Here is a 19,865-nt window from a genome sequence, read left to right on the forward strand (position 1 = left end):
AAAAAAAAAAAAAAAGCAAGTGAATTCTACAGAGACGAGGCCCTCGGCTTTCTCAGCTTCTTCAGCTTCTGTAAGATTTCCACCCTCCGCAACTCCAGACATAGATCTTCCTCATCGGCCTCATCTAGGTCACTCGATATATTGACAAAAGGTGTCTTAACGGGGGTAATAGTTTCCCCATTGACTTTCGTCAAGTTACTCTTCACTGCAGTTTTCATAGCCTCAGGGGACTCCTTGAGCTTCTGCGTCATCGTCGCCGGTGGTGGCTGTTGTCCCTTGTCTCCTACCCAACCTTTGCCCATATTCACGGCCTTTTCCCAGAGAGCAAACGATTTGGCACTTTCCTCTTGACTCACCTGCGGTTCAAAGACAGTTCCTCCAGCACGGTTGATGTCTCGTAACTCGGCAAAATTTCGCCAGAGCCCAACAGCCAATCCTGCCGCAATGGCAGCCCCGAGGGCCGTCGTTTCTCGCATTTTGGGTCGATAAACAGGGATTGATATGAGATCGGCCTGGATCTAAATGCGGGAGACGGGTTAGCTGTGCCATAAGGATTGGATTTTATGGAGAGGGGGAAGGTAAATCCTGCAGGATTAAAAGCCGTTCGTACCTGCATGGCAAGGTCGGAGTTACTCATCCCTCCGTCTACGGCTAGTTCGGACAGTGCGTGTCCACTGTCTTTCTCCATGGCATCTAGGATGGCCTTGGTCTGGAAACAGGTGGCTTCCATTGTGGCTCGGGCGATATGACCCTTCTGGGTGTACTGCGTGATTCCAACTACGGGGGTAGATTAGACAAGGGTCAACGTAGGGGTATTGGGAGGAGGGTGGTAGGTGTCTCACATATGGTTCCCTTTGCGTCGTCGATCCAGTACGGTGCAAAGAGCCCACTGAATGCTGTGACAAACACACAGCCTCCATTGTCCTCAACCGTCAGAGCTAGATCGTTCACCTCTTTGGGTTCCTTGAAGAATTCCAAGTTGTTCTGGAGAAATTTGACCCCGGAGCCCCCCACAGCGATGCTGCCCTCTAGAGCGTAGACTGGCTTTCCATCGAAATGGTAGGCAACAGTGGCCAGGAGACCATGTTTTGAAATGACAGGCTTATCACCGACATTGTAAAGAAGAAAACACCCGGTTCCGTAGGTGTTCTTCGCCAGTCCTGGGGAGAATCCTTTCTGACCGACCAGCGCGGAAGACTGATCGCCGAGACAGCCCATAATCGGAACTCCTGCCAGAGCCCCGTAAGACAAGGCCCCGTAGACATCTTTATCAGACGACGGGACAATTGTGGGAAGATGGATCCTGCCACGGATGCCAAAGAAGTCCAGCAGGGTGTTGTCGTACTGGAGGGTCTCTAAGTTCATGAACATTGTCCGGGATGCGTTGGTCGGGTCTGACACAAACACGTTGGCTTGCTGGCCTCCGTTCAACCGGTAGACTAGCCATGCGTCGACGGTCCCAAATGCCAGAGTGCCTCTATCAAAGGCATCCTTTACCGCAGGAACATTTGCCAGCATCCAGAGAAGCTTTGTGGAAGATGAGTAGGTCGAGAGGGGAAGGCCACATAGTTGTTGCAGCTGCAACGCCCCTGGTCTTCCTTTCAACTCATTGACGATGTCCTGGGAGCGTGTATCAGTCCACACAATAGCATTGCACAGTGGCTCCCCAGTCTCATACTCCCAAACCACGGTGGTCTCCCGTTGGTTCGTAATTCCGATTCCCTGGATGCTATGTCGCGAGTATCCCTGAGATTCAAATTGTTGGACGGCTCCTTCGATGCACGTATCGACGGACGACACGAGCTCTAGCGGGTCATGCTCGTGCCATCTACGCAAAGTGTCAGTCCGACCGTGCAAGAGTACGTAAGGGGGAAGGAACATCAAGGGTAACAAACCCGGAGTTGGGATAGATCTGAGTGAATTCTACCTGATGTGAAGCCACCGGTTCACCATCACGATTGAAGATGAGAAATCTGGTGCTCGTTGTACCCTGGTCTATCGCACCAACAAACATCTCCGACGGTTGCATGATGCTTGCTTACCTGAGACTCACAGACCGCCGTGCCTTGATAACCTTTTCTTTCTTTTATCTCAACTAGACGTAGGCAAAGGCGTGGAAAGCACACGCAGAGGCAGTATTCCGTCAGATATAACTACCAGGAACGACCCGAGGAAACATGGTGGAGAGAAAGTCGTCATCTCCGATCTTTATAGAGCAGCCGTTTTTCGTGTGACGGACTTGTGGTCTGGGACTACATAATATGCGGGGGAGCTGCCTAGCTAGGATCAGACCAGACAAGACAAGAGGCCTCAGCGCGAGCATGGGATCCAATACTAACAAAAGACGGGGTCGAGTGGCTGAGCCGGACCAAGGCCTAAGCACGCGTTCATTCGCAGAGACGAGGATGTTTGCTACAAGACCAAATCATACCCCGATTCCAATTCCGGATGGGCACATATGCAAGTATCTCCTGAGTGGCTGTCAGTGAGCCGAGAGAAGGAAGAAGAATATAAGGACTTTCACGTGGTCTCGCTAAGCAACGTAGAGTTCCACTTCGCGTTCCCCAGAATTGTGGAATTGTGGGGAGAACCACGATCGATCGTCGGGAATGAACTCATGAAGAATGTCAGAGTGGAGAGCCGCATTTCAGTTTAGAATTATACATCTGTCAGTCAACCAGCAACAAACTCGATGGGGGGGTTTTTCACATCATTTTTCACAGTACAACCTGAAATGAGCCATTACTGTCATTAGTCGTCCAATCCCCAACAGCACCAGCAGCCACCGAGGCAGTTGGAATGTGACACCAGCATGAAACCTTCGGCGCCATTCGACGGCCGATATGCAGGTATGACTACAGATTCCAATCCAACGCCTTGGAACTGGCCAGGCCGTTCCCCGAGGTTTATCTCACTCGGGGTCAGGTGCCTGCAGACGTCGATGGTGTCCAACCGATTCTCTCGTTTCGCTGCAGAGGCCTAACTGGATCGATTTTCGGTTGACAGGGATATCATCACCGTCGCTCTTTCTTGCCCTTTCTACGGAGTACACTCGTCTCGCTGTTGTTGTCCACCGCTGCTTGTTGTGTCATGCTTGTCAGGTGGCTACCAGCATGGTTGGAATTAGGAGTCCCTCGCTGTCTGGAGGATTCTGTAGACAGCCGTATTCGCCAATGGAATGGGCTGGCCCGTCGTTTTTGTCTCTCCTAGACCGTCTCCAGAGCGAGCAAATGAGTCGGGGTTCTCCGGCACGACCACGCCTATCCCAGGCTGCGCTCACCTTTCATGAGGGGGCAAAGCGGAAGAAACCCAAAGAAGGTAACACCATGCCTGTTAGAATCAAAGCCGGTTTAATATGTCACTCCCAGCAGGAATTTAGTCTTTCCAAATCTCCCCGGGGTATTTTACGTACCTCTTATACCCTTAATTCCCCTCCATCTTCCTTCGTGAAGTTGTGTCCAAGCGGAGCAGAGCGCATCAACGATATACAAGATGTCCTCGCCAAGACACAAGATGGAAGGCACAGAGGTCCAGGAAACGACTCAGGTCTCTTTAAGCCCCAGTCAGAAACCAGAAACATCATTGCACGAGCATGTCAGTGTTGGGTTGGAAGACATGCACGATGTGTCCTCACAGCTCCTGTGGAGTAGAATAAGAGAGTACGGCCGTGAAGCCTTTTCTGAATTCTTCGGCACTATGATCTTGGTCCTGTTTGGAGACGGCGTGGTCGCCCAGGTTACGCTCAGTCACAACGAGAAGGGGAATTACCAGTCTATTTCATGGGGCTGGGGGTAAGTGTTCAATCCATCCTGCGAGTTCCTTCCCGGTACAACCCTATGGATGTAATGTACCCATATTAAATCCATCCATTGCGCTTTTCTAGGCTCGGAGTCATGCTTGGAGTCTACGCCAGTGGTGCATCAGGGTCACACATCAACCCCGCCGTGACATTAGCCAACTGCGTCCTGCGCAAATTCCCCTGGCGCAAGTGGCCCATCTACGCGGTTGCGCAGCTCCTAGGCGGCATGTGCGCCGCAGCCATCATCTACGGTAACTACAGATCGGCCATCGATGTATACGAAGGCGGCTCCGACATTAGAACCGTCCCGGGGTATTCCTCCACCGCCACCGCGGGCATCTTCTGCACATACCCGGCCGAATTCATGACGCGCACGGGCCAGTTCTTCTCCGAGTTCATCTCCAGTGCCCTTCTGATGTTCATGATCTTCGCACTGAAAGACGACAGCAACCTTGGAGCCGGTCCGCTGACTCCTCTGGGCCTCTTCTTCGTGATCTTTGGCATTGGGGCCTGTTTCGGATGGGAAACGGGCTATGCCATTAACCTGGCTCGAGACTTTGGACCCCGTCTTGTATCCTACATGATCGGATACGGGCCGGAAGTGTGGAAGGCTGGCAATTATTACTTCTGGGTATGCATGCTGTCACACCTTGATGTTTGTCATGACCAGGCTCACAAACAAATAATAAAAAACACAGGTCCCCATCGTTGCTCCTTTCTTCGGATGTACCTTTGGCGGCTGGGTCTACGACATGTTCCTCTACACGGGGACCGACAGCCCCGTGAACACCCCCTATCTCGGACTTCGGAGACTCATCCAACCTGCGGTGAATCGAAAGCATGTTGCCGCGCTAAGTCACGTATAGGATCTAGAAATATATCTATTCTAGTATTTTCCATAAATATTGAATAGTAGTTAGGAAGTAGGAAGAGAGAAGATAGAACAGAGAGAAGAGACAGAAGAGGAAAGGGAGGAGAGATACTGGTAAACTATCATCAGGATCAATCACACTTATACTAAATCCATAGTATCAATTCCAATCTAACAAATACACCTAGACCCTATATCCTAGATCCTCGATCCCAGACCCCTAGAAGTTACTCACCATACATGGTAATGTCATGCATCCCACCCCCACCAAGAAGCTTATGTTTAACCGTAATCCCGATGAAGAGAAAAGCAAACATATGAAGACACCGACTTTCATACTGCCATCCATGGACATACATACAGACATACATACATCCCATGCCCCACCTTCCATTTCATAAATCGATCGATCCTACGGTGTCATTCTGCGACATAGACACCTCCAGTAAAGTTGGAAGGGAAGACAGAGTAAGTTCCCACTAGTCATGCATGTACGGTCGTGCATGTATCTAGCCTATTCTAGGCAATGCTGACCGATAACAACCTATGTATATCTTCGGATAACCTCGGGCTTGTGAAGATGGAGGGAAGGAGTGGGGTCATGAGGGAGAGGAAGAATTGAAGCGGAGTCGAACGCATCCTGGAGCCCGGATTTTGTCAGATTTTGTCCCGTGTGGCGTATTGGTGCTTTACTGGTGCTTCGATCTAGACCGTAGGGTTGTCTATAGTTATCTATCATACAGTATATGGATCTTGTAGTTGAGCCTGAAAGACACCGTAAGACCGTTCCATTATTCGGCCTCCAAATCCATTCAGGTGCTCAGTTATGATTAAGTACAGCCTAGCTATGGATTCATCCAGGAGGCACAGCGAGGCACGCAAAACAGACGGTAATTAATGGAGACCATTAAAAATCCCGCTTGCGGTTGCCTTCGCTGTAGAACAAATCATACAAACAACTGATGATCATCATTATGAAAAAAAAAAAAAAAAAAAAAAAAAAAAAAAAAAAAAAAAAAAAAAAAACATACAAGAAAAGAAGACAAAACGGCTCTATCTATATACATGGAACCAACCTTGGCCGTGCAAAGCCATTATCTCATATCTCATATCCAATATCTATCATGCCACAAAGGCGTTCCCACACATCTCACATATAGCTGTTGTTCGGCTGCTTGTGCGAGAAACTTGGCTTAAAGCATCACCATGACACTCACCAACAGCACAAAAAAAGCACCCATTATTCGGTGAGTGTTAACCATATGAGTGGCAGCATCGACATTCGGCGCTGCATGCACCTCAGTGGTAGGTGAAGAAGTGGCACTGGTTGTAGGCTCCCTTCCCCCAGTTGAGGTAAAAGAATGTTCTATTGTCTGGGTTGAGGGATGAGGCGAGGTGAGAGTCTCCGAATTACCATCAGAGCCAGAACGCGACGCGGATAGGGAGACTGAAACCGGCGAAGAGTGCGATGAGACTGATGTAAATTGGAAAGTAGACTGGAGAGAAACAGGCACTTTAGAATCCAGTTCCTCAACATCAACAAGTGGAATATAGGGAGTGCTCACTCACAGAGGCCGCGCTGGGCGGCTGGACTGGTCCAGAGCCAGAGGTCCAGCCATTGGGAAACGTGCGCTGGGGTCTCGTCGACGAGGCGGTAGCCGTGGGCACCCAGGGCCAGATATTCGGGGTTACAAAGCTCTTGGTTTCGCGGTGCGTTCCACTGAAAGGAATAGGAATACTGTCAACCGTCGCGGTCACAGTGGGGGCAGACTGAACACTAGAAAAGGACTCAGCCGCACTATTACCATTCACCTTGCCTCCTTCAGCCTGGATCGACTGCCACGATCCACTCTTGTCCCCATAGGAGTATGTTGAACCGGTTGAATAGTCGGTAACTTTGAGCGACTTCAAGTACATCGTGTACGGACCGGCACTGTAGTCCGTCAAGCCACCCGCCCAGTCTGCCAATTATTAGAATGATACATCGAATGGCATGCTAGTAGCACTCACCGATAGTTCCCTGCGCATTGTTGGGGTCACCACCAGCCCACACTCCAACTCTAACCATCATCGGAGTTTGGGGATATTGGTCGGGCTCTGCGGTATCCGGGGTGAGCACGCGAACTGTATTGCCATCAATCTGCCAGACAATCTGCTCGCTCGTCCAGTCGATGGTGTACGTATGGAAGTCATCGTGGTTTCCGGGGTTGTTGTGGGTAGCACCACGGTTGAAACTGTTGGTGTTCCCCTTTCCGAAATAATTACTCTGCACCAACGCATTATTGCCCCCAAGCCATTCCCAATCAATCTCATCCAGGTCATCGGACTGTAACACCGCACTGCTGACAATCCCCTTGCCGGGAGCAGCCTTGATCACGTACTCAACATGTCCAAACATGATGTACCATCCGGACTGGATCAGCGGGGCATCGCCCTGCTGGGCCACTGTGAATCCCACACCATTGCTGTCGTAGCTCAGTTTCCCGGTCTCGGCGAAATCAGTTGATCTGCCTTTCGTGAAATCGAATGTTGCCGACTTTCCCAGTGCTGTTTTTGGGGGACAGGCTTCAAAACGCATCAGCAATGGCAGATCTGGACGTTAACAGGAAAGAGACCTACTTTTTTGTCTTGGGTTACAATCCGAAAACGTTTGTGCCCCCACCAGGGTTGAAGAAAAAAGCAAGGAAATAGCAGTGCCGACGAGGGACGGCCTCATTGTGGTGGTTCGTCTAAACAGTTCGGATGCAAAGAGAGGGGGAAGAGGGAAAGATGTAAGAGAATTTCACTTATCAAATTGTGCTGTTTGATATAGTTAATATCCAGAATAATCTCTAGCATATCAATCCGAATACAACGTACTAAGTTAGAAAGGAGTTTTGGTGAGTTAGGAGTAGTGGTACGTAACTAAGAGGAAATACTCCAAGGGACAAGACTGCAGGCAAGGAAAGTGCAAGTCCTGGATGGAGCCCTCCTAAATAGCAGCATCCAACCTGGTTGCGACAAAAGAAAGAGCTCCCCATCGCCTCGAACAGTACTACTGTTAGTCGTCCAGCCTCCTCGCTTTTGCAGCCGCATCAACTCACATCCACATCGGGTGGAGACCCACAGGCGCCGCCAACATCATGGCGGTCCCGTGCTATCCATCGATTGGCTCGATGCCGAGTACGGGTGGCACTTTATCATCCGTTGGCACTGTGATTGGTCTATAGGAGGTACAGGTATTGTAAGGTACCCTTACCTCCGAGGTACCTTAGATCTGTCAGATACTTCCACTTCCTTATGTGGAGACCTCACTGTCCCTCAGGCAACAATTTATCAAGAAACTCAAGCTCTGATTTGGACTTGAAATTCATGACTGAGTTATATTAAACAGATGCAAGAGTTCTTACAATTCAATCTGTGTGTACAGTTACCAGTCTTCAAAGTTAGGTAGATATATCGAAACAAGCACCTCCATGTACAGTACCTCTGGTGTACGTGGGTGCTCGCCTCTCGCGCTGTCCATGTTGCACCACCAAAAGATCGCCACTGCATTACAACTTACAGGCCACAGAGACCCGTTGTCCGGAGCAATCATATAATGGCCACTGGTCCCACGACCGCAATGCCAACAATAGCAACGGGGAAATTGGCGTAGGATATCTTCTGTTTCACCACCCCACTCCCAGCCTTCTCATTTCCCTAGCACTAACTTCCAGAGTCAGTCTGGGCCATATGACCTAGGCTTCTTGAGAGTTTATTTTTTCCACTTTCCTATTATTAAAATTGTCTTGGAATATACAGGGTCCTGAAAAATAAAATAAAATATACTTACGTTACACTAATATAAATATTTGTATGTCCCAGTTCATTATGGTCACCGCTGCAGTGGCAACTGGGGATATCTATCTCTGCAGATATCAATCTTCTTCTATCTAATTAGACATGAATCCCGTCCATTCTTCTCGGATTAGGGTTATCTATTTTGCCCAATTTAGCTTAGTCTAGCATTCCATGGAGGTATTTTCTGTCTGATATTAATATAAAAATACCCGAAGTCCGTGTACTTATGTCTAGGACAAAAATACTTATTTCAATCGGAGGAATTTGAACAAATTCCAAGATATACATCTTGAGCTGCAACTGTCACTAAATTGTAATCCCTATCAATTCTTCAGGTACAACAACCATGCCGGACCCTAACTTTACATCTTTTGACCACACAAGGACTAGATTGTCTACACTTGAGTCGCGCAATGCCATGAACCACTCCCTTTAGACTAAGCTCTGCATGCCTAGATAAACACCAAAGTCGCATCCGGTTTATTAAATAACAAGGCTTGAAAAAGTCAGGTTATAGTATTTTATGTCTCCTCTTCTTGCATACCTTTTCTGCAGTAATTTAGGACACATATCATTATAATTATGGCACGAATTTTCCAAGAAGAGCTCTTCCTGTCTTTCCAGTAGGCATAAACCAACGCTCATGATTCCTATTTCTGGGGGAGGGTTGATAGCATTCTCTGGAGACTCAAATTATCATCATCGACGGGGAAGACTTCTGTCCCGGGAGTTTTACAGTCCACGTTGCTAGGGAATTTGGACTACACATCGCTTGTAAAATTTTGGACTTTCTCTCAATGGATCCAACTGCAAGTCACCCATCACTCTACCTAGACGTGCTCTAAATTGTTGAACCTTTACGCTATTCTTATTATCCCTATGCTGCAGCGAACAGCAATGGAAGACAAGATCCATATTTGATGGGTGAACATCTAAATGGGTACTGATTCATGAAAGCCGCCGTGTGATGTCAGGTTCGCTGATAGAGAGATATGTAGGCAAATGTCCGGACATAAACTTTCACCATTCATTCGTAGAGTAGACGCTTTCCGGATCCAGGCACTTTTCTTCTGAGAAGACGGCTTGATAGTGCTAACAACTAGCGAGAAGTCTTAGTTCCTTTTCGGTTGGTCTACAAACGTGTATAGGATTCAAGTATTCTATTGGGCGATCCCTTGTTGGCTGGTATGCATCCTCCAATTGGCTGAGATAAAGCTGCACATCCATACAGTGGCATTCTTTCACAAATTTGATGTGTCAGTTGACTTCTACGGAAGACGGTCATATGAAGCTGCATAGTTCAAATGCATCCCTGTAGGTGGGAAATTCCTCGTGAAATTGAACAAGAAGAGGCTACAAAGGCAATCCGAGTGAGGTTGACGAAGTGAGAGACTTAATATAAGTGTTCTGGTGATCTTATTTGCTCTGAAATTGGATATCCTTAAGACTGGGCTGTTTGGGCAAGGCTTTTATCCTAGCAGAAGCCCAGACATACACTATGCACGTCTCAAATTCAGACTGCTACTATTTCCAGGAACACACTCATGTTTAATAACTTATTTACTCTTTTTACTGATTATATCAACTAATCAGCATCAGAGACCTGACCATTACTTGGGATAAGAAAAACTGTCGAATTATTACTGCTTCTAGAGAACTACTCTGTAAAATAATTACTGACATTGACGGTACAATTAGGCTACGGTATTATTTCCTGGACTATAACCATACCAATACAAGGAAGCTGATATCCAACAACACGACAGATGAAATGGTTACACACTCCAAACTTTCTGGTCTATGAACAGGCCACTTAGTACAACCTAGAGAGTATCCACCTAGTGATGTCTGTCGAGATAAAACGTACAAATCAATCGGTCGGACCAGACCTGCCCGCTCCGGGTCAGCACGGACATCCTCACGGACCATGTAGCATGCCCCATACCCACAGGTTGACGTCCAGCTGGACAGAGAACAAGAATGCCCGCTCGGATGAAAATGAGCCAGATATTACTGCAGTAGCCGTAAAGAGTAGTGAAGGAATCTCAATATATCCATATAGAAGTAAAAGAAATGAGGGGAACGGACCTCGACGCAAAAGCTGAGGAACCTTGTATGACAGCTAAGGTGCTTAAGCTACCAGAAATGTAAATTGCTTTCTCCGGTTTAGCGGGCACCCGTCCAGAGCCTCAACAACTCAACTCGGCTTCTTGCGCAAGTTCATCACCATCACCACATCGGCCATCCACCAGATCTTCCCCTACCGCGTGTACATTATCCACAACGCCGAATTCAATATTCTTTCCGGACACCTTTTGATCACCGAGTCCGATTGCAGATCATGGGCCCATGGGCTTTTGCGATGGCGTTTTTTGACCGCTGCCGCCCACTCTCTAGGATATGAAAGCACGTCTTTACACCATCACGCCGACATCAAAACCGTGTGCCCCGACCGTCCGCCTTACGGAACCTATCTTCGCGGAGAAAGTCTTCCCTTATACATGGAGCTCTTTGCTGTTTCTTTCGATTCGGATTTATATAATCACGTTCACAACGGTATTTATATTTGCCACTAGTCGACCTAGTGCTCTCTCGGTCGGGTTTCTATCGCGTACGCCGGTGCTTCATCACACGACGACATTTACGAAGTTTTCCTATCATTTATTTGGTCGTTTATATTGGAGTACTTTATTACTTGGATGGTCGCTTCTTCTCTCCTTTCTTCTTCGCTGAACTACCTATAATTATCGAACCGAAGGTGTTGCCTCGTTCACTAGCTCCGGATTCATTGAATACATTGAGCTATGGCTTATCGAGGTGGAGATCGATCTGAAGGGAGACATAGCTCTGAGAGCTCTGGTGGGAATAGCTGGCTATCACAAGAGACGGTTAGAGAGAATCGGAGGCAGAATCAAGCCATGCCCAACGGTCGCAGCGTCTCCCCATGTTCTGGGTTGGCAGACAGGTGAGAAAGTCATCTTTGCCTACACTCTGCCTTTCTGATATTCATCCACCCTGCCTTTCTTGGCATGCGGTTCATGAAACATTTTGGCGCAAGACACGATGTTCCAATCATGTTTTTTTTTTTGTCAAACCCGTGCATTTCTCCTAGAACCTTCTCTCTTCAGTTGAACTCAAACATGCCCCTGCATCTCGGATCTGAGCACTTGTCTTCTTATATGATTATATCATTGCCTTGCATTTGATTTAGCAGACTTCTGGACTGAGCCTGCTTGTTGTTCCATGCATCCATGTATTCATTGAATGTCCTTGCCATTCCCAGCAACAGAAATAGAGCCTTACCTTGAGGAATCCGGGACGTCACAATTGTTGCTTATCGTGGATACTAATTTTCGTTCAGATCGGATTCACAGAGCCGAAACCCCTTGCCTGCCTTCGGAACTCGGAATGAATTGTCCAACTCCATGTTTTCCTGGGGTTCTCCAGATATATCACCAACGGATCAGCGCAATAAACCAGCAGGGTTTAGTGGTCACAGAAAAGCATTAGCTGTGCTAGGAGCTGATGACCCGTGCCCTCCACTTTCGGTCTCCCGACTCCCACCGCACTTGAACCCAAACCAAACAGATTACTTTCAGCAGGAGCCGGATAATTCATCAGCTTCGTCCCCGAAGATTGCGCCCACAGATAGTCCAGGAACATTCTTGCATGATTATTCCGAGCAAGAGGCATCACCGGCTTCCGCAACGTTCCGTCCGGGAACAGGGCGGACATACGCGAGTGAGCCGCTGGAGTTAGAGTACACTGGGGATGATCGAAGAAGGCCCTCTGTTGCTAGTGCCACCACCGTCAGCAGTCAAGGGTCGAAATCCAGCACAGGTGCTCGATTTCGGAAAAGACTGCAGGGGTTCTTTGGCGATGAGTATACTGGCGATCCTAGACAGGATTCAGATAGCAACTCTCAAAAGCCTGCAGCTAAACCAGTGCGCGTCACTCAAACTAGAGCCCGCGAAAGAGCGAACTCCGATGGCGCGCGAAATTTATCAGACCGGCCCAATGCCGAAACTTTCTCACAGGATGAGCTTAGGTCGGAAAGCCAGTTTCGCTCTAGTGAAATTACCCCATGGGAGTACCAGAATTTCAAAGTGAGCTCCAATTACCTTTTCTTACCATCCTGTTTTGGATACCAGATCCTAAATAGCCTACTTAGGACGTTTTTACCTATGGAGAAGCTCCGGTTCGTGATGTCCCCATAGGGCAAGACAGCAACATTACTGCCGGGAATAATGCATCAAGCGCACACCGGGATCATGCTCGCCGGTACCTCGGTAGCCATCATCGACACTCAAGAAGTAAAGAAGAAAAGCCAACAGTTGCTGGTGACCTGGCTGGATACCCGACCCGTCCAGCCACGGGACGTGATGATAGTTCTCTTGGACTACGCTCTTCCAGGGAAGGTAGCTTAAATTACCCTTCAGCTATGGCTTCGTCAAGTACTCCAGTTGGACGCTCTACCAGTCCCACGCCCAGTGTTCAAAGCGCCTCTGCTTGGGAGCAAGGCCATAATTCTCCCGGGCCAGCCCCGAATAGACGAACTCTTTTCGACAAAATTCGTCGGCCGAGGGGTCCATTCAGGGGCTTGCAAGACGCGTCTAAAAGTTCTCTCAAGTTGCCACGAAAACTTTCTCCTGCTCGGCGAGGACGGCAGGGAAGCCTGGACGGTACTTCCACCTCTAGGCACGGGGAACCAGGAGAGTCTGACCGGAAAAGAGATGCAAAGGGCCTGGCAATTGGCTCCGCGAAACTACGGGGCCGCCGCGGTGCCGAAACACCTGGACATACAGATGAACAGCGCGTTTATCAGCTTGATACGGACCTCTCACATATGGAAGGCATCGTCAAGCAACGTTCTCCAGCACCCTTGAGTGATAAGAATAAAACTGACGGAGCATCGACTGAACACAGTGGCATACCAGATGGCCTGGGCCCTGGAAATTGGGATGCCCCAGAGAGTTGGCATGTCAAGAAACAGTGGGATGATAACACTGCATTACTGCCCGGCGGAGGGGAGGGTCCCCTTCGCACTACGTCTGAACCTGCTGGGGTTCCGTTTTTCATTCGAGTTTTTCGTATCGATTCTACTTTCGCTACACTATCAACTGGTTTAAATGCCACTGTTGCCGATATTTTGCTCATCTTGGGCCGTAAATCCTTCCTTACGGAGGACCTCAACAATTATGACATAGTGATGCGGAAAAATGACCTCTCTAGGCAACTGGATCCCAATGAGAAACCAATTCTTATGCAAAAGCTGATGCTTGAACATGTGGGTTACACCCCAAAAGACAGGATAGAAGAAGTTGGGCGGGAGGACCATAGCTACCTCATACGCTTTACATTTCTGCCCACCAAATTCAGCGGCCTTAGCAGTCTCCAAGCTGGAGCTGAGTCTTTTGTCAACAAAACGCAAAAACTTACCACTGTGGATCTCCAAAGCCGAAACCTTGTGACAATCCCCATCAGCCTTTACAAAAGGTCGTCCGATATCATAACTCTCAACCTATCACGGAATTTAGCCTTGGATGTGCCCAAAGATTTCATTCAGGGCTGCATAAATCTTCGAGAGATCATATTCAAAGGCAATGAGGCCGTTCGCTTGCCTTCGAGCTTCTGCCTTGCAAGTCGGTTAACCCTGTTGGATGTGTCAAATAATCACCTGGAAGAGCTGGACCATGCAAATCTTGACAAGATTCAAGGTCTTGTCTGCATGAGGCTGAACAACAACAGGATAACTTCTCTGCCCAGCTACTTTGGAGCCTTTCAATATCTGAGAACACTCAGTCTGGCGTGTAACAACCTCCAGAAGTTCCCTGAATTTCTCTGCAATTTGAAGAGCTTGGTGGATCTCGACATTAGTTTTAACAATATCGCCGAGCTCCCGGATATCAGTTGCTTATCATCCCTCGAGCGGATTTGGGCAACCAACAACGTCCTGAGAGGGCCGCTGGGTGAGGTATTCAAGAGTCTCGTGAATTTGAAAGAATTTGATGCAAGATTCAACGAAATCACGAGTATCGATAATTTGTCCATGCTACCACGTTTGGAACAATTGTCAGTCGGCCACAATTCTATTTCGAGGTTCAGAGGCTCATTCCCAAAATTGCGGATTTTGAACATTGACCATTGTCCTATGACACTATTCGATATCGATGCACCCATGCCAACATTAACGTCGCTCAACATAGGCTCAGCCAAACTAGTTCAACTGCGGGATTCCTTGTTTGAGAACCTATCCAACCTGACGAAACTCATACTCGATAAGAACCACTTTGTGTCTATGTCACCTTATATTGGTAGACTTCGCAAGCTCGAGTACCTTAGTATTATCAAGAATCCGCTTGCTGCACTTCCCGCCACAATCGGGTGTTTGACGGAGCTAAGATATCTCAATCTGAGGGAGTGCAATCTCAGACGACTCCCTCCAGAAATCTGGCATTGTTTAAAACTAGAGACTCTCAACGTCTCATCGAATGTGCTAGATGCTTTCCCGAAATATACCAACCCCCAACCCCCAACGCTCAATGACCTCGTTAGTTCTTCTGCCGCGACTCCGGGAATGGCGGCAACACCAATTTACGAAGACGTAGGTCTACTTGAAGACAGCGAGGCCCGCAGACCTAGTCAAGCTTCAACTGCTCTTAGCACTGGGAGTTCTCCGAACGGTACAAGCTACCGGAAGCCTTCGGTCGCGTCTTCTTTAAGCCAAGGAGGAAGAAAAGTGTCTACGACCTCGCGCACGTACACCGACGGAAGTCCGGCTTCCAGAAAGGATTCCAATCTTTCGCAAATTTCTTCCTCAACGTTCGTCGGATCGCTCAAAAACCTCTATCTGGCGGACAATAGACTGGAGGATGATGTATTCCGCGAGTTATCGCTAATTCCAGACTTGCGTGTGGTCAATCTCTCGTATAACGAATTGACCGAACTACCGCAGGGGCTACTGAGACGTTGGCCCTTGCTGGCTGAATTGTACCTCTCGGGCAATGAGCTGACGTCCCTTCCTTCAGATGATCTTGAAGAATCGAGCAACCTGCAAATTCTCAACATCAATGCCAACCGGTTTCAGGTGCTACCTGCAGAACTGTGTAAGGTCAGCAGGCTTGCTATTTTGGATGTCGGTAGCAATTCCCTGAAGTACAACGTCACCAATTGGCCCTATGACTGGAATTGGAACTGGAATCGAAATCTCAAATACCTTAACTTTTCTGGTAATAAGCGACTGGAGATCAAGCCTACTTTTTCTTCCATGGGCAACTCGAGCGGTGCGCACTTGACCGACTTCAACTCGCTTAGCCATTTGCGGGTTTTAGGTCTAATGGACGTCACCCTCACGAGGCCTACTATTCCTGAGGAACATGAAGATCGACGTGTAAGAACGTCGGCATCCCTAGCCGGCTCATCTTTGTATGGTATGGCGGATTTTCTCGGTAAAGACGACCATCTCTCTATCATTGACATGGTCATACCGCGTATGAGAACCGACAACCAGGAGACAGTCATAGGCTTATTTGATGGACAATTCAATTATGCAGAGGGCTCCAAGATTGCAAAATATCTGCATGAGAATTTTGCCAATGTCTTCAGCAAGGAACTGAAAAGAGTGCGCCTCACCGAGCAGGAAACGCCACTAGATGCTTTACGACGCACATTCCTGACTCTGAATAGAAACATCGCCTATGCTTGCTACAAGTCTATGGATGACGAGGTTGTCCGGCAGTATCAAGATGACTCATCCGATGCAAAGAAGATGCGGCTTAATAAAAACGACATTAGGACCGGTGGAGTTGCAACTGTACTGGTTATTTACGAAATGCACCTCTATGTTGCCAATATTGGAGACGCACAAGCGATACTTATCAAGTCGGATGGCTCGCTTAAACACTTGACAAAAGTTCATGATCCTACCGAGGCCCACGAAAGGACCAGAATCAGAGCGGCTGGAGGTTATATAAATCGCAACGGGAAGCTCAACGAGGATATTCCCGTGTCAAGGTGCTTCGGGTTTTTCCCTGATATGCCTGCGGTCATTGCAGCTCCTCATACGTTGTATGTCAACCTCACTGAGCAGGACGAGATGGTAGTTCTGGCGTCGAAGGAATTATGGGACTACGTAACGCCGGATGTCGTCGTGGATGTGACTAGAGCTGAACGAAGAGACTTAATGTTAGCGGCTCAAAAATTACGAGATCTCGCTATTTCATTTGGAGCCCATAACAAGCTCATGGTAATGGTTCTAGGCGTGGGTGAGATCAAGAAGAAGAGCAACAGACATTATCGTCCAAGCGTCTCTCTGGGCGAGGAACAGATCATCCCAAGCACGAAACGTGGCAAGAAGCTGCGAGATATCCCTGGCGATTCCCGGCTTGCGCGTTTTGATTATGTGGATGCTCCCATTGGGGAGTTGGCCATCATCTTTACAGATATCAAAAAGTCAACAAGTCTCTGGGAGACATGCCCTGACGCAATGCGCTCCGCAATTCAGATTCATAATGACATTCTCCGTCGGCAACTGGGAATTATTGGTGGGTATGAGGTGAAAACCGAGGGCGACGCTTTCATGGTTGCATTTTCAACAACCACGGCTGCTTTGCTCTGGTGTTTCAACTGCCAAGCCCAACTTCTTGAAGCAGAATGGCCGACTGAGATTCTTGAACAGCCCCAGTGCCAGGTTCAGTACGACATGGACGATAGCGTCATTTTCCGGGGATTATCTGTTCGAATGGGGATACACTGGGGCGAGCCTGTTTGCGAAAAAGACCCCGTCACTAATCGCATGGATTATTTCGGCCCAATGGTAAACCGCGCATCGCGCATATCTGCTGTTGCAGATGGTGGGCAAATCTTCGTATCGTCTGATTTCATGAGTGATATACAACGTAACCTGGAAGTATTTGCCGATAGCGAGCGCGCTATCTCCACTGGTTCCGAAGAAAGCTATGTGATGGACAATCTGGGGTATAATATCCGACGCGAGCTTCAACAGTTGAACAGCCTAGGATTCGTGATCAAGGACCAAGGCGAGCGCAAGCTGAAAGGACTTGAGAATCCCGAGCCGCTCTACCTTATTTACCCACACTCTCTGGCTGGGCGCCTGACGTCCTTAGACAAGGATGCCACCAGCGATACTGCCCAAACAACCATCAGCAAGCATTCTCAGCTCGAGATCGAGACCGATTTGATCTGGCGCTTGTGGGAAATCACTCTTCGTCTGGAAAGGCTCTGTGCTGCTTTGGAGTACCCAGACGAAGCACGGCTCAAGGAGCCGAATTCGGCGCTCTTCAATGTGGTTAAAAATTATGGAGGGGAGCTCGCTGATTCAACCGTGCTTAGCTTGGTAGAACAGCAAGTGACTCGAATTGAGGTTTGTAGACCATTGCTACGGCATAGCCCTTCTTTTCATCTTAGTCCATCCCTGACTCTCTTACAGATGACAATAAACACACTTGCGATTCGAAACATGATGCGTCCCTTCCGGCCTGGAGACCGGCTGAGGGACCACGCCGTGCCCATTGGGGAAGTGATGCAAGAACTGCAGACTCAGCTGGCCGAGTACAAGGCTCTCAAGGAACAGCTTGCTGGCAGCGCTACGGACATCCCTTGCACACCTCCAAGATACTCAATGACCAATAGTGGAGACAGTAGTTGGGAGTCATCATCCTCTCGTGATACGGTCGATGAGGTATATACTAATAGCCCACACTCTTAGATCCCCATTTACAGTCTTTCATCTAAGTTCATATAACCGGCCTCTTCCCATGTTGGTTACCATTTCTTTATCTGTTTTTGGTCCCTCTTTTTTTTTTTTTGGGATTCGCTTCGGAGCGGCGTCTTGCGGATGGAGGGATATTCCGCTATTTTTCTAGCATGGTCAGGAGCTAAGGGGGGATCTATTATGTTATTTTTTGTTTACTACATCTAGTTAGTATAAGCATGATACATACGTACATGATTTTCTAGTCGGCTCAATATCTTTCCCTTTCCGATTTAGTGCTCACCCCTCGCCTCCGTTTTCTCACTGAGTGGACCTGAGCACGCACTGAGCGGCTTGAGCTGATCACTGAGCAGAGGGGTGAGTAGCCTGAGCAAGATAGCCTCTATAAAATGCACCACGCTAACTTCACCAGTGAAACCATCTTCCGTCGTAACCCTTTTCACGATTCCCCTTTTACCACTCAAACAAAACGATGGCATCATCAATGGAACCAGCAATTGTGGTATCATTCCTTCTGCTCCACGTGCGAGGCAAAACTTCAGTGGGGGGTAATCCGACTGAATTTTTGTTTCTCCAGCACTTATGCTTATCATTGCAGATTTGTAAGTTAACGAGCATCTGCTGAAAAACCATCTATCCCCGAAATTGAACGTTCAAATGTATACAGAATGATAAGCTCAGCCCTCTATTGGCAAGCCTGACTTATTTGCTCTGTACACTTTCCGGACAAAAAACATTCCGTTTCTCTCTACGGTCGGATGGCTTCCGACGGCTGTTCCCTGCTTAAACCACCGCGTCTTAGCTAGCATCAATTCCTACGAATCTGCATTGACCTGCGTCATATAGGACAGGAGATCTAGATAGTGAACCAGACCCATCTGCAGTGATCCAACTGGGCAAATCAGAGTATGGTGGACTACATGTGAAAACAAAGGTGCCTAGGGATAAAGTGCCAGTTTGCTGGGTCCTTTTAATGTGCGAGATGGGCAATGTCGCTGCTACCGGAGGTAAAACCCCGGTGTGTTGGCCGTACTCTTTATAACGACACTCCTATTATTCCATATCTTAGCTATGGCAACGTATTTGTGCATGTCTGTTGCAGTCGAAGATCATCCCGCTTTTGGTCTACGCTCAAGTTGGCGAGCCAGCTCATATGACATGGGCACTGACGCCTTGATGTCACCTGTGGACTAGTTATGCAAGCGATTGCACTAACCTACCGTAGGATGTATTTGCGGTTGTTGTTGCGTGTCAAGCAGAAGCTAAACACGGCCCGACGACGGTTCCGCCCCCGAGGGATCCTGACAATCCCCAAAACACCTAAAAATTCAGCAAGGGATGTTGAGCCATCATTCTCACCAGTCCCAAGAGACCGGAGGAGAGGCATACAAGCGCAATCTGCACCGACATCCACCCTTAATCTATTCTCCCTAAGCGGCAGCAGAGACTTACGAACCAGGAGGTCTGGAAGCTAATCTGCAGCCTGATAGAAGTCATTAACCATCAGACCAGGGTTATTGAATCGGGCCGAGCAGAAATTTTATGAGTTCAGAACCGAGCAACAGTAGCTAAAAGATTAGAATGTAAAACTATAGGAGGAGATTTAGACCCTCTGAGAGTAAATTGAGGTGCGACCGGCA

At 48.3% G+C, this 19,865-nt stretch overlaps 4 protein-coding genes across 4 annotated transcripts; 2 read left to right on the plus strand and 2 right to left on the minus strand.

Annotated features, from left to right (window-relative positions):
• Positions 1–26: 26 nt before the first annotated feature.
• On the minus strand, positions 27–2,029 carry GUT1_2 (glycerol kinase; the record flags this gene model as incomplete). Its single annotated transcript, XM_033573228.1, has 4 exons — positions 27–518; positions 611–777; positions 843–1,828; positions 1,896–2,029. The coding sequence occupies 4 exons, from the start codon at positions 2,027–2,029 to the stop codon at positions 27–29; spliced, it is 1,779 nt and encodes a 592-aa protein (XP_033423780.1).
• A 1,463-nt stretch (positions 2,030–3,492) lies between these two features.
• Positions 3,493–4,665, plus strand: ATNIH1004_008624 (MIP/aquaporin family protein; the record flags this gene model as incomplete). Its single annotated transcript, XM_033573229.1, has 3 exons — positions 3,493–3,791; positions 3,884–4,430; positions 4,498–4,665. 3 exons carry the CDS (start codon positions 3,493–3,495, stop codon positions 4,663–4,665), a joined length of 1,014 nt encoding a protein of 337 aa, XP_033423781.1.
• A 1,421-nt stretch (positions 4,666–6,086) lies between these two features.
• On the minus strand, positions 6,087–7,386 carry ATNIH1004_008625 (glycoside hydrolase family 16 protein; the record flags this gene model as incomplete). The annotated part of the gene is made up of 4 exons (XM_033573230.1): positions 6,087–6,166; positions 6,236–6,631; positions 6,681–7,235; positions 7,290–7,386. 4 exons carry the CDS (start codon positions 7,384–7,386, stop codon positions 6,087–6,089), a joined length of 1,128 nt encoding a protein of 375 aa, XP_033423782.1.
• Positions 7,387–11,410: 4,024 nt separating this feature from the next.
• On the plus strand, positions 11,411–18,219 carry acyA (adenylate cyclase acyA; the record flags this gene model as incomplete). The annotated part of the gene is made up of 4 exons (XM_033573231.1): positions 11,411–11,457; positions 11,854–12,598; positions 12,664–17,874; positions 17,941–18,219. The coding sequence occupies 4 exons, from the start codon at positions 11,411–11,413 to the stop codon at positions 18,217–18,219; spliced, it is 6,282 nt and encodes a 2,093-aa protein (XP_033423783.1).
• Between the last annotated feature and the right edge of the window lie 1,646 nt (positions 18,220–19,865).

The sequence above is a fragment of the Aspergillus tanneri genome (assembly GCF_003426965.1).
Source record: "Aspergillus tanneri strain NIH1004 chromosome Unknown AapTan_6_pilon_pilon_pilon, whole genome shotgun sequence".
NCBI lineage: Eukaryota > Fungi > Ascomycota > Eurotiomycetes > Eurotiales > Aspergillaceae > Aspergillus > Aspergillus tanneri.